The 15,565-nt window shown below is 40.8% G+C and overlaps 1 protein-coding gene across 1 annotated transcript; it reads left to right on the forward strand.

Moving 5' to 3' along the window:
• The first annotated feature begins 42 nt into the window (after positions 1-42).
• Positions 43-14,652, forward strand: me3 (malic enzyme 3, NADP(+)-dependent, mitochondrial). The gene is made up of 15 exons (XM_058622830.1): positions 43-253; positions 669-901; positions 4,998-5,131; positions 5,827-5,976; positions 6,062-6,137; positions 6,213-6,374; positions 6,587-6,690; positions 7,379-7,488; positions 7,752-7,849; positions 9,115-9,228; positions 9,337-9,442; positions 10,463-10,605; positions 11,359-11,532; positions 12,619-12,717; positions 12,835-14,652. Exons 2-15 carry the CDS (start codon positions 674-676, stop codon positions 12,994-12,996), a joined length of 1,860 nt encoding a protein of 619 aa, XP_058478813.1. The 5' UTR covers positions 43-253; positions 669-673; the 3' UTR covers positions 12,997-14,652.
• The last annotated feature ends 913 nt before the right edge of the window (positions 14,653-15,565 follow it).

The raw sequence follows: 15,565 nt of genomic DNA on the forward strand, positions 1-15,565 counted from the left end.
CCCAGCACCAGCCCCAGCCCAGCCCAGCCCTGCCCTGCCCCGCCGCGCTGCTGTCTGATTGGCGGCTGCGTTTCTTTGAGAGGCGGTCTGACCCGCAGCACTGACCGGGGGAAGTGAAACTGTCAATGTCACAGGTTACTGGATTAGCAACTGCTTCATCCACTGATAACACCGGCGATAGAAGGAGATAACCTCCTCCTGTATGAAAACTTAAACCAGGAGCTTCGCAGCAGCTTCTTCACATCGTTTCCAGGTACGAACACATCACCGCTGTTAGCTGCCGGCTAGCTAGCGTTAGCCCCGGTTGCTCCTTAATAAAAACGCTTATTTTAAATTAACCCGCGGATTGTCAACACAAGTTGAGCTGTGTGCATGCAGGCGCTCACCGCGGTGTTTCATTGCGGGTCATTGAACACTTCGGCTGGTGGTTTAACCTCAACAGCTCAATAATTTCTACATTATTACGGTTTTTGCTGTTTTGCATCTTCATTATAATTACACCTGTTATTTGAGGCTGTGACTCAGCTTCTTCTTAAGCTAACACCTAAAGCGGGTTGTTTTCAAACCCACCTGTGTCGTTTTATTCAACTAAAAGTGAGTTATAACGTTATTAGGTGAAGGTTTTGACTCTGAATGTGTTGTGTTATTTGGTTTGTGTTTGCCCACAGGCAGCATGAACTCCCTTCCAGGCAAAGCTGCGCTTTCTCTGTGCAGGCGCACGGCGTCGGCTAGCGGGCTGAGGATCTTCGCCGGGTCACCGGGTCACACTACAGGGATCCTGCCGGCGGACAGAGCCTCTTTCCAGGCTGTGCGGGTCTGCCACAACGGGAAGGGCAGCAAGGGCACCGTCAGCACTAAGAAACGAGGCTATGACATCACTAGAAACCCACAGCTCAATAAGGTAATATCTCTATCAGGGAAGGGATATACGATTTTTATCGTGCATCGCCGTTAGGGCGGTTAATTGGCCGATTGTTTGATCGGTGATTACCAAACCTGGAATATGAATGTATTTTCTCCACTAACCAAAATGATTCAGTTTTAATAATTTCTTTGTTGACGATTAATTTAGTAATTGGTTGATGATCGAATAATTGCAATTATTGTGAATTACCATTGTCAGGAAAAGTATATAGTATTTCACGTGTTTAGTTTATTAGTGCCATATAGTCATAGTGCTATAGTTTTACCTGCCAAAAGGTGGAGCCTGCATCATAATCATCACTCCTGTTGGTAACCTGTTTGAAGCTCCGCCCCCAGTACTCCTGAAGTCATGAATTTCTGTTATGTTACTAACATGTTTTTTTGTAAAATTACATTTTCTAACATTTTTGCTAACATAAAACTGCGTTTCATCTAAGTGGTACAGCACAGATCCGCTCGTCATGACATAGCTTGGAACAGTAAACCAAGATCTGGCTTGTGTTCTCACCTCGGGCTGTGTAGGCTGGGTGTTGATGGCTGCACTGGTTATGGAAATAGTATGACATCATACCTCAGTGTGGCTCGCCAATAAATTAGACAAAGAAGAAGAGGAATGCAGCACAGTAAACACTGCCGCATGCTTACAATAATCAGTGTACATTTTGTGTTTTCCTCATTCCATCCCTGGCTCTACCCTTTAGTTGCTGGATCACTGTTCCCCCACAGAAAGGTTCAAAATAGTGGGATGTCACAGACAGTCACTTGGTGGGAACAGGGCTTTTCTAACATAAATGTATTTGTTTTTTAATCATGTAGTCAAAAAATAGGTCAAGCATACAGTATATTTAAAATAAATGTGCAAATGTGTAGCTTAAGGCAACTCAGAATCATATCTTGTGCTTTGGGAAACTTGTGTCTCTCCACTGCGTTCATGTGACTGTGTCTACTGGGAAAACACGAGGTCTGTCCCACATAGTCTGCACTATGATGGTTGGAGATCCTGTATGACCACAATGAAAACCGTTTTAAAAGCAAGTGCCACATTTATTCAGCACAGGAGATTCACTTGGATGTGGTAAAGCACGTATCTAAAATGAGATAACTGAGTGGCTTGAACTGACAATCTTGTGTAGATTGTCTTTTTCTGCTCCAGTAACACCGAAATATAGATTTAATGTGAATTATTACTCCACGTCATTGTCTCCAAATCACAGTAGCACTATTTTGCAATCACTGGACCTTTCTGGACAGTTAGAGACACAAAATGTTCCTCCAGTTGCACCGTCAGCACCCGAATGTCTAAAGTCATCCACCGAGTTATTCGCTTGCAAGTTGCTGTTTTTTTTTTACTGCCTGTTCTGTGCGGACGTGAGGACAGATATCAAAGCTTCAGCTGAGTTTATTGCTGTGATTGCAGCTGATAGGAGGTTGGACACAGTTCCTTCCTCCGCTCATGCCCAGTCAGCAGTTGTGTCCTCACTCGCAGGTCATCTTCAAGTTAGGGAAGTTATGCAGACAGAAAGTTGTCGGTGTTGGCTCACATGAAATAATTTAAGTTTTGCACATTTGGACATGCTTTGAGCTGGATTTTTATTCTTTTTCCACACCTCGTGTGTGTGATGGCGTTACCTCTGTTTCATTGACCCACTTGTTTTATTATTTATGGACAAACACACTTCCACATCTCCTCATGGTTCTGTGGAGACATAACTGTGCTAACTGTTTCCAGTCACTCAGAATCATAAAAGTGAATCTGCCTTTGTATTTGGGTGTGTATTAATATCTAGACCTGTTCTGTTGTTGTAAAATCAGTTGTTCATGATAAGGTTTGAATGTGACTAATTACAAAGGTCAAATGTATCCTCCTTTTGTCCTCTTTGTCCCCCACTGCCTTCTTTACAGCTGCTGGGTTGTTAAGTGTCACCTTAATTGTTCTTCTTAACTTGTTCTTTCTAATAGGTTTATCTTAATACTTTCTGTCTGTGCCTTTAGTGATCTGTTTTAGTTGTCTGGATTATGTTTGGATTAGTGCTCACACAGCCCTGAGTCTGGCTGTGTGAAAAAAACAACTAATTAATGTAATGTAAAATGCATTGTGCAAACACCATTTGCTTTGAATGTTTTACGTCAAATTTGTGAGTTGTTTTTGCCTAAACTTTCAGTCAGGAACCAAAAAAACAACCTCAAGTTCACTGACATTTCGTATGATTATCAACAATTCCAATTGATTTTATGGATATTATTGAGGAAAATAGTATTTTTGGCCAAATCACTTGGGGCAGAGCCGCTGTATGAAGTCATTATTTCTTGCTCCATAACTAACTACAAAGAAGCACATAAAATGTTAATAAAAGTCAACCCAACTGTATACTGGAAATATCAAACACACATGAGCGAGAGGGGGGTTTATGTGGAGGATGAGTTTTAAAAATACACAAAATACACTTTTTTACAGACAAAAACATAATAAATACTCTATATCTAAATCCTGTATGGATTATAAAACATTAAACTAAAGCGAGATATACTATGACTTTGAACAGGATGTAAAACAACTACAAATAACTACAAAAAGATGCAAAATAAACCAACTATCAGCATAGAGAAGATAAACAACTGAACGTTTATTTTTAAATTGTCCTCCATGTGAACTCCGTCCCCTATGTTTGGTATTTACAGTATCTCTTTATGGGGTGCAGGGCTTTGCTCACAGCCGTCAGTGAATGCTGCTGCTCTTGCGACTTAAACCTGGCCAGTATCGTCAAATGCTCTTCAATGGAGAAGTGTGTACCTCGTGGGCTACCATACAATCAATTAGTTTGTACGCCGTGTATAGTGTTGGTAACCAAATATCAAACGTTGTGTCACGTTTCACACGGGAGTCTATCAGAATGAATCATTTACCAGAGTTCAGAGAGTACATGAAATAAAATAAAACAAACTGTAGACCTTGTAAGGGGTAGTTTCTCTCATGTAGGTCAGTGTTTCCTCACATGTGCAGGAATACAGAGGGAAAATGGAAAGAGTGATGAAGCAGTGGAGGAGGGAGGAGAAGTCGAGCTGTCTGGGGAGGGAGTTCAGGCTCCCACGCTATTGGGCAGAATAAATAGAGGAAACCTCACACTCTCCTCTGATCTCTTCACAGCTCACTCATGTTATTCTCTCCTCTACACACTGAACCTAGCATGGTACAATATGAAGATTTCACCTCATGATAATCTCGCTTCAGAAAGAATTGGGATTCAAGATATTATGGCAATAATAATAAAAATACTACAAATATGTACTTTGCGTAAATTAAAAAGGGTGGAGCCTCCTCTCTGTACTCCACTGTCTTCCAGAAGACGTTAACTTTGCTACAAAAATGTTGTAATGTCACGAAAAAACGTTTGTTGTGTTCCAAAAAACTCAACTTCCATTGTTTTTGGGAGCAGTTTTGATTGGATGTGTAACCCATGTAGCGTGGTACAGTAAATAATTATTATGACATTAAACTTTTCATATTTTCATATGCTGCTTATCTTCAACTCTTTAAATGACTCTAAAACACACTAAAATCACTTTAACTTACATTTTTGTAAGAGACAAACTAGTTTTTTTGCATCACAGAAACAGGATTTGTGTGTTTCTAGTGCACATCTTGGAGTGAAAAAGAAGAATAGTTATGACTATGATGTCCTGGAATGACTGGAAAGATACAGACTCCCCCTTGTGGCATAATAAGCCATTGATATGGATTTTAAGGTAATTTTGGTGAAATATTAATGATTTTCCTTCATTCACCACAATCAACTTCATTTGAGTGCTTTTTAATCACAAGTTGCAGTAGTAGTTTTTTACATAGTTGGAACACTGAAGGACACAGAGTCATTTTGACTCCCCAGCGTTCCCATAAAAGGGCAAGTAATTTGTATTTTGGCTAAAAGTTTGGAAAAACCAATGGGTGTGGTTATGATGAGTCATGTTTCCACTTCCTCTCATGTTTAATATGTGAGTCACCGTGGTCGGTGGTGTGTAACTTGTGGAGTTAACCCAGTGTGGTTTAACTCTGCTCCTCCACTTCCACCCTGCAGGGAATGGCATTCACCCTGGAGGAGCGTTTACAACTGGGCATCCACGGTCTGCTGCCCCCTTGCTTCCTGTCCCAGGACGTGCAAGTCCTGCGTGTCATGAAGAGCTATGAAACACGCGTCAATCCTCTGGACAAGTGAGACAACAGTAACACACGCACACGCACTCTGATGTCTCACTGTACTGCTGCTTGTGGCAGATGTTAAAGAGTTAATTCAGGGTTTTTTTTAAAGTGTGGGCATAAATAAGGTTATTAACTCCACATGCGGCGTGTACCACGTTTCTGTGGACCTGCCTTGGGGCTAGACAACCTGGCTTCTACTGGGGACAGAGTTTAGCTACAACAAAAGGCTCACCTGATTAAAAATCTATGCCCATTTTAATCTACACTGTCTTCAGAATATGTTTCCAGCCATTACCAGGTTGAAATGCATGTTTGTAAGTCTTTCTCTTCCCACACCAAAGTCCATAGAGAAAATGACTGATTGTACATCACAGTACACAAGCTGTAAATCCACTGCTGACTCCATCAGAAATTTCAAATAAATTTATTTTACGATTTAGTTATTTGAAGTTGTGTTAATCTTTGTTTAGATTAACACAAGTGACACAAACTGTGCAAGCGAGGCAGCAGTAGATCAGCAGCTGCTGATCTACTGAGCTAAAAATGCAGATTTTCTCTATGGAGTTTGGTGTGGGAGAGCAAGCGGTTTTCTGACTCCAGTTTCCAGACAGAACAGTGAGATAGAGTGCGAAACATACACAAAGGTGCATGTTAGTGCTTCTGAAAGTATCAGCGTGATGTATATGATTCCTCTGCTTCCATCTCAGGTACATCCTGCTGATGACTCTGCAGGACAGAAACGAGAAGCTCTTCTACCGCTTGTTGACCTCCGACGTCGAGAAGTTCATGCCCATTGTTTACACTCCGACTGTCGGGTTGGCATGTCAGCAGTACGGACTCGCCTTCAGGAGACCACGGTGGGTGAGGGTTCTCAGGGGGCAGTTAAACCTTGTTCTTCTCTTCATGTATCAATGTATGAGAAATTTCATCCTGTTTTTACAGTGGACTCTTCATAACCATCCACGACAAAGGTCACATTGCCACTATGCTTAACTCCTGGCCAGAAGAGGACATTAAGGTACGTCCCTCTGTTTGTGTGAAGTCAATAATGAATCGCTTCAAGGCTGATCTATGTGGTTTTCTGTCTGTGAAGGCCATCGTGGTGACAGACGGTGAGCGTATCCTCGGTCTGGGAGACCTCGGCAGCTATGGGATGGGGATTCCGGTCGGGAAACTGGCACTCTACACAGCGTGCGGCGGCGTTCAGCCGCAGCAGTGCCTCCCCGTGCTGCTCGACGTCGGCACTGACAACCAGGTGAGTGTGTGGTGAGCTGCAGGTAGGCTGTTTTTATGAGCTGCTTCATATCGGCCTCTTATCAGTCGTCACTGATTACATATCTGGAGAGCTTAGAGGAGCGCAGATAAGACCTTAATAATCACTAACTGATAATTACAACAAAAAATGAAAGTTCATTGGAAAGTTGTCGTTCAATGATTCACTGACTGAGCGTAATATTTTTGGGCCAGGCGCTGCTCGATGACCCGCTGTACATCGGCCTGAAGCACAAGAGGATCCGGGGGAAAGAGTACGATGATCTTATCGAAGAGTTCATGCAGGCAGTGACGGACAAGTGAGTGAGAATCTGAAATTCCCATTTTGAAGCCTCCAGAATCACCAATTGCCCGGTTCCATGTTGACACTTTATAGCTGTGTGTCATTCACACTGTTTTCCACTCGTATGCCGTACTTTATCATCAATTTTCCTCTAAATGTGTCCATAATTGACATCAAACTCTATGAAAGAAGACCCAAAACCTTTGATTGAGACCATTAACTCCTCAGGAAAGTGAGAAGTTGAAGCTCCCTTCACTCTTCCATTCAAATGGACCAGCAGGATCGCCCCCTGGTGGTTATTCAATATTGTTTTAAAAAGAAAAGAAAATCATCGATTTTTATGTACGGTCTGTGGTTAAAACACAGCATAAATGACTGGGAGACAATATAAGACAACAGACTGTTTAAAACAAATAAAAGTATCAGTTAATATAAGAAAGTGACACTTTTAAAAATATGTTTTTAAAAAGGGATTTAAAAGAGGGAACAGAGTGTGTCAGGCTCCTCAGGCAGGTGGGAGTTTGGACTGATTAATCCCAGTCCCCCTTAGTCCGTAAGGTGTTTTGGGTCAAGACCAGAATGTGCTTAAAAGATGATCATAAAATGTGACATTAATCAGGAGCCACTGCAGGGAAGAAAAGATGGGTGTAATGTCCTCTCCCTCTCTTTGTCTCTTTCTTGTTGTTGTAATGTCTCTGTCGCAGGTACGGGATGAACTGTCTGATCCAGTTTGAGGACTTCGCCAACAGCAACGCCTTTCGCATCCTCAACAAGTACAGGCACAAATACTGCACCTTCAACGACGACATCCAAGGTACTGAGCACTCGCAATCAAAAAGATCTAGTATATAGTCGTATTTATTAAGTTGTTATTAGTAAGCATCAAATCAGAAGAGGGAGTTGTTTCTCTCTGCATAATCACATCATTATGTTCAGACACAATGACTTTAACATGACAAAATGTTCAAATTGACTTATTTTCTGTACTTAATTATCCTTATTATTTTAACATCCACTTTCATACAATTTGCTACAATTACAGTTGTTTTTTGTGTTTGTTTGTTTTTCTTCTTTCAGGCACAGCGTCGGTAGCTGTTGCCGGGGTCTTGGCTGCTTTAAAGATCACCAAGAACCAACTGTTAGACCACACTTTTGTTTTCCAGGGAGCCGGTGAGGTGAGAAAAGTTTTGTTATGATTCAAAAAAAAAAACTTCCCTTGATCTGTAAGAAATGAGACTGAGCCTCAGGCCCTGATCTGGCCGATCTTTAAGTACGACTTTAAGATCTGTCCTCACCTACACACTGATGTCATATCTGTTCACAAGGCGTCAGCTGAGGAGACGGTTTGCAAGGATGTGGACACATTGTCCTTAAATCACCTCCCAATGTGATTTTTTTTTTTTTTGGTGATTGGATCCGAGGACAGATCAGTTCAGACTTACTACTTAGCGTTGTCTGCATGTAATCAGATTACTCATGCCAGATGTCAATATCACGTGTAAACAGGGTCTCAAATTCAAAGTCGGAGGAAGACTCTCTGTCTTACACGCTGCAGCTCACGTGTTGTTGCCAGTTTCCATGCGACACCGCTGTCATTTTCACACCATGTCGTGTATGTTGTAAATGCACTTGTGTCCATGTCATTGTGTGCAGCTGTTGGTCTTAAAATGAGGTGTGGTTGGCTCATTGCTATCTTGATGCAGCAGAAAGCCACTTTGCCCCGGACCCGAACTAATGATCATTTTCATAATTGATTAATCTGTCGATTATTTCCCTGATAAATCAAGTCATCTTTCAGTCCAAAAAATGTCAGAATATGTTGTTGATGTTCTCAAATGTCTTGTTTTGTCCACAAACCCAAATAATTCTGTTTTAAAGATGTCTTTCTTATATGGAGCAGAAGCTATACACATTTAGGAAGCTGAAAATACACTCAAACTGATTTGAAATAGTTGATGATTAGTTTAGTAATGATCTACTCGTATGCCTTCCCCTCTCACACTAGCAGATCTGTCCACTTGCATTCGGCGTTTAAATAACGATGCCCCACATACACTTGAACCCGGCTTTTAGAGGAAATTAAAAGCCGGGACTCTGCTCGGCATAATTGATGTTAGGCTCAAAACACACGCCAATGAATAATTCAGACTTTAAATAACAACCCCTCTTTGTGCCTCACTCTGCATAACTAGCAACAGTGGAATTGGACAAACACTAATGTGCACACTTGAGACCATTGTTCCCCCATTGATTGATTGAAGACCCACCTTTTAAAAATGACTTTTGGACTGTGGGAGGAATCTGGAGAAAACCAATACACACATGGGTCCTCACCCGGTGTTTGGGAATCACCGCTTTAGACCATGCACTAAAGATCGGCCTGTGATGTAGAAGGAAAGATGTCCAACATCTGTATTTTAACCTTTTCTTCTCTGACCAGGCTGCTCTGGGCATCGCACACCTGCTTATCATGGCCATGGCTAAAGAAGGGGTATCCAAAGAGGAAGCTGCCAAGAGGATCTGGATGGTGGACTCAAAAGGCCTCATTGTGAAGGTGGGTGATCATCAATTTCTTTCTTATGTCTCATCTTATGCCCAAACTGCATCATGTGGAGTTTGGTTTAACTAAAAAAACAACAACTATTTTCTTTGTAAACATTAGGGAAGAGGCAACCTGAATCATGAGAAGGAGGAGTTTGCCCACGATCACCCGCACCTGAAGACCCTGGAGGAGGTGGTTCAAACCATCAAACCCACCGCCATCATCGGTGAGTTTACCCCGGATGAAGTGTGACGTCGTAGCTCTGAACATCCTGAAGTATCGCCCTCAAAGAGCATTATTGTTTTCCCTGTCTTTATTTAAAATCCCCCCCCCCCCTTTTTTTTTTTAAATAACCAACATTGTTTCTTTCATCCAGTTTTGGGAAAACAGAGAAACCTGTTAAAGGTGAAATATTTTTCCGTCCAGCTTTTTCTCACCACAGTAACAACCTAGTAATTTGCTGTAAATCAACTAATTCATTCGGTTTATTTAATTTAAAGGTCCAGTGTGTAAGAATTAGTGAAATGTAATGGTTAGACTGCAGATGTTCATACCTTATTTTATTTGTATGCTGGTTTCTCTTGGCAAAAATACTATTTGATTGGATTATTTGTCATATATTCAAATATTCTAAACTCCCAGTACATGAGAGAGAGTTAAAGGGAACACAGTAGGGTGAGCTAAGAAGAGCAGCTAACAAGATGCATTCAAGAAACGGAGGAATTTATTTGAATGTTCTGTCTTTTCGTCTAATAACCTTTAACCTGTTACATTGTTGCCAGGAAAGCACAAGTTCTCTCTCTCTCTTGGCTCCTTTGCTATCGCTAAATTCACGGTAAGAAATTAACACAATAATCTTCTAACCACAGGACTTCACTTAGCACTGGCTATAGTGATGGTGTAAGCTGCTTATTGGTAGTATATTAAATTTCTGTCAATGAACCCCTTCTTAATATCACACACTGGACCTTAGTAGTTATAGATGGACCTGAAATTCATCCACATGCATGAACGATCAATGTTAAGATTCTTAATCTGTGTTTATTGGATCATCCTCTGACGTTCAGGTTTAAAACTAATTTAAAATTGTAAGATTGTAAACCAGATACAGTACTTGCACATGGCAATAATTGAACCATAAAGACTGAATCCTACAAATGGCACCACTGTTCACGCCTAACTTATTGTTGAGTTACATTTAATCTCTCTCTCTGTCTCTCTCTGAAACTGTGTCTCGAACACGAAGGCGTGGCTGCTATCGGAGGAGCGTTTACTGAGAAGATAATCAAAGACATGGCTTCCTTCAACGAGAGGCCCATCATCTTTGCTCTCAGTAATCCCACCAGCAAAGCAGAGTGCACAGCCGAGGAGTGCTACCAGCTCACAGAGGTAACTGATCCACAGATACAGGATTCAGCATCGAAAAAGAAACTTACATGTTTGAAATATCCACATCCTACAATCATGCAAAATGTTCAAATCCACTTTTGCAGTTATTTTTCACTGTTGTCTTTTAGTAATACATTTTTGATATTGCAGTTATAACATTTATCCACAAATACAGCCTTATTTCATTGGATAGACAGATTTTTTTTTATAACATATATTAGGAAATTTGACACTAAAAGGTATTATATTCCAATAGTTATCACTTTTCCACTTTCTCCAATAAGGAACCAGAACTCCAGTAAAGTCATGACAATTCTTTGTCAGAATGCACCAATATCTTTATAGAAGTTCCTACATGTTGATCTGTACACATAATATATTCTATCACAAGTTGTATGATGTTTTTAAAAAAAAAATTGTAAAGGTTAGAAATAATTCACATATTTTAATTCTCATCCTTACATTAGAGTAGAAAAGTTATATTTAGGTGTTATCGCATGCAGTTAATGCTCCATCAATCAAATATTCAACTGTTAAATGTGTTAAATTACAATCAGTGGCTGCAACTAATGCTTTTTTTTCATGTAATTGATCAGATGTTCGGTCCATAACATGTATAAAAACTATTGATTAGTTCTTTGCAAACCTTGAGAAGACACAACAATTAATCTTTTAAGTTTTTTTAGCTTCTTTAAATTCCCCAGCTCTGTATCATGTAAATAAACTGTCTTCTTCTTCTTCTTCTGTGGTCAGGGTCGGGGCATCTTTGCCAGTGGAAGTCCGTTCGACAAGGTGACGCTGGCTGATGGACGCACCTTCTACCCCGGACAGGGAAACAACGCCTACGTGTTTCCCGGAGTCGCTCTGGGCGTGATCGCCTGCGGCGTCCGCCACATATCTGACGACGTCTTCCTCACCACTGCTGAGGTTCGATCTTTTACTGTAGCTGTTCATTCATGACTGCGATGTTGCAGTGCATCTCAGATACTCCTTTGGATCTTGTGTCCAAAAGTGTCTAAAAGTAGACATTTTATGACACTTTCCCCCCACAACAATATGATATCAAGAGTTGGTCTAGTTAGCAGTTCTGTAAATATCAAACAAAGTGTTCTCCCTCTTCTTGTAAACACTTAGATCTTCATTTCAATCCATTTCAGTATGTAGAAATGTGTACAACAGTGCCCTACAGTGTTTTAAACAGTTACTACTATCCAAAACATTGTAGTAGCATGGTTGCCAGATTTTTATAAAATACACAAAAAAACATAGAGCTACCCATGACCTGTTTTAATTTTATCAACTTATTTAAACCTATTTGGTTAATTTTTGCTGTAAAAACATTATATATAAGTTCAATATACACCAATAACGTGTAAGAGAGACCAAAACCCCAAATGAACATGTATTTTGTAAATATACAGGTTGTACCGTCATTATTAGTGACATCTATATTTCAATTTAATATGTTTCCCTCATCCTTGCTGACATCTCATGCTCATCTTTATGTCTTAATACAACACATGTTTTACATTCTGTTACCACTCCTGACGTTGCCGACAGGATTTGGCATGCATGCTTCTCATTACCGTAACTCCCAGTGACTTTGTGATATCTAGAAAATTCAAAAACTATGGAATGGCGATCGCCCTATGTCAGCTGAGATTGGCACAGCACACCGCGTGTGACCCGCATTCGGAGGATAAAGCGGTAGAAGGTGGATGGATGGACGGACGATACCGGAAAGCAGAGAAATAGAGCTTTGCGCCCATATACTTGTCATTACGGTAGAACCTCAGCACTTCTGTGGAACGACCAGCGCGCCACACGTTTGTGAGGGTTGAATAACTGCCTTTTGTGACAATTCTACAGCCATAAAATCAAACAAATCCAGATGAGGCGGCCTGATAATTATAATGGTCATAAGAGAGTTACATAGTGAAGGACAAAAACTTCCCCAATGAGTCATATGTTCAGGAAAAACCTGTGAACTTTCTATTTTTCTGTCTTTCTCAGGCAATTGCTGACATGGTAACAGAGGAACATCTGGCCCAGGGGAGACTTTATCCTCCTCTGAGCACCATCAGAGAGGTCTCCTTAAAGATAGCCGTGAAGGTAACTTCGTACAATCACTGAAGTTTTCTTAAGCACGTCACAAGTATGACCTAACAATGTACAGTGTGTGTGTTTTACAGTGCACTTAAACCGTGTGTTTTCCCTTCTCTCCATCAGCTTGTCAACTATGCATACAAAAACAACGTGGCCTCGCTTTATCCCGAGCCGCAAGACAAGGAAGCGTTTGTGCTGTCTCACGTCTATAGTCCAGATTATGACTCCTTCACGCTGGACACGTACAGCTGGCCTCAGGACGCCATGAATGTCCAGGACGTGTGATCCCGCAGCACCGTCCACCCTCCGTCTCCCTCTGAATGAAATGATGCTGCCGTGATGTCACGCACAATTTCTGTATCGTCTCCAAACATATTTCACTAATGATTCTTATGCTGTTTTGTTTTTTTTTCTCTCTTCGATTGATAGCTGTCCAGTGGTGAGTCAAACGCACAACGTGTTAATGATTTTATGTCCAGTTTCCAGTGCTGTACTCGTATTTATCAGTTCTCTGAATGTCATGGCTGAGAAAAACACTCGATATCCACACAGCGGCCCAAGTGTTTCCTCTGTGACTCAAAGTCAGTTCTTTAGGAGAGGAATCTGAGCTGGTGTGTGAGCAACAAAGCAGTGGTTCATATTGCAGCACAGTTGTTTTCTTCTCTAGACACAGAGGAACAGAGGACATCATTTATGAAAGCCGTGTCTAAAATAACCTCAGCGGAAAACTCTCCTTTGTGCCTCTTCCTGTGTGACCTCAGGGCATCACTTCCTCCAGGTCCACCCATCCGGTTGATGGGTGGACGGCAGAGAACAGGCTCTCGTATTAAAAAAAGCAGCTGCTCCTTCGTAGTTTACACTCCTGTCGGTGTTTGCACACGTTTGTCCAGAGACACAGACTCTTCACATGGACTTGGACTTGACAATTGACTGCAGTCTGTCTCAAAAATAGACACTTGGACATATTTTGTTATTCTCATACATCAACAGAATCTTTTCTGTGTCTCAATTTAAATTAAATTAAATCACAAACCAAAAATATTCACTTTACTGTGACAGAAATGATGAAAACCAGAAAATTCTCACACAAAAAAAGGTGACTAATGTCATAAGCAATGTAATGCTGCATTAATACTGTTCATGGTAACATTATGCAGATTCAACTCCAGTAGTACATGGTAGAGAAACTCTAGTGTCATTTGTGTTTCTGCAAAGTGTTTTTTTTTTTTAAAACAATTGTAAAAATAACTAGCTGGGACATTTATGACACTGATATCACAACTTTTCTTTTTACCAATAATAATACCAGTCTGATACAATATTAAAAAACACCTGAGCTGTTAAACTAATATTCTGCTTCCAAAAGTAAACAGACTATTAAAATGCTGCTGCTTTTGTATTTGAACAAATTTTCTTCTTTTATCTTCAAACCAGTCCAAACGGCTGTCCTAATCTACTTTTTCCTCTCTCTCTGATATCCGATCCAGAGAGTTTGACTTTCACTGATTCTGATACCGAGTATCTTATTGGCTCATCCCTTCTATGAACTGGACTCGGACTCATCCTCAATGACTCAGGTAATCAGGACTCGACTCGACTGGAGAATCGACTCGGACTTGAGGGTCAGTGACTCGACTACAACACTGGAACCTGAACACTGCGCTGACAAACACTCCAGTTTCCCTCTTAGAAAATCAGTTTTCTCAGTGAAACTGAGTGAAACCATTATATTGTTTTTGGGTTTTTTTGTGGACACTTAATGTGTGTTTTTGCTTTACTTTTGTACAGAGTTCAGCCTGTTGTGTTTCTGCCAAAGTTGTTATTATTAATAATAAAGTGTATCTTACGTTATACTCATGAAGAATACGATGCTTGGTAAAGTTTTAGTACTGGGGGATTGGTAGAAGTTTTCAAAAGGGATAAATAAACTTTTTAAGTAAATCCGTTGTCACAGAATGAGTGGTTTATTATTGAACGCATCACCTGTTTTCCCTGGGATATACTGCTTCCTGCAGGTGTACTCGAGCCATTGTTTCAACTTGAAAACGTGAGGTATGACTGGGATGACCAGGATTTTCTGTACTGATGTTTTCACAACTCCAGGTGACTGATGTCATGCAACACTCTGAACCAAAACGATGCCATTTTGGCAGGAAGCCACACTTTTTTTTTTTTAATCCCTAGATGTATTTGTATATATACTGTGCAATATGTCGGGCAACTCTCGGTCTCTTCGCTGTTTTGTTTTCATTCAAAGTGAAGATGGTGGATAGCTGTTGTGCCCCCAGGATGCTAAAACTATCGAGGACAAGCTAACGGTGAGCACCGAAGATCTACAGGCATCGGATTGTACCTGATATGAAGTGATGACTTCACAAGCACAGATTCCAGCTAATTAAAAGTTTCGAACGTAAACTAACGGCTTAAACGGGCATGGCGTCGTAGATTGGATACTCCGTCAGTATTTGTGGAAGTGTCGTTCTTCCTTTGTCAGTGTTTCTTGACAGTTTGTAATAAAGTTAAGTTAAAAACGGCTGCCCGCCCAGCTTTGTTTTTTCATTGGGTATCAATAACAAGCCCCGCCCCTAACAATTCCCGCGTTCACACAATTCCATCTTTCTGATTGGTTGACACATGCGCGCGCGCCAATATTCAACTTCCTTACTAAAGCTACCTCCGCGTTGACTCCGTCAGTGCAGCAGAGCAGAGGTAACTTAAGTTTTACTTAAAATTATTTAGTATCTACTTTATGTGTTTCACCACTGACAACAGTTGTCAACTTATCGGTAAGAATACGCTCTCATTTGCTGGTTTACGGGTTTTTTTCTGACTCTTTCTTATCGTCTGTAGGCTT

The sequence above is a fragment of the Solea solea genome, chromosome 2 (genome assembly GCF_958295425.1).
Source record: "Solea solea chromosome 2, fSolSol10.1, whole genome shotgun sequence".
Lineage (NCBI taxonomy): Eukaryota > Metazoa > Chordata > Actinopteri > Pleuronectiformes > Soleidae > Solea > Solea solea.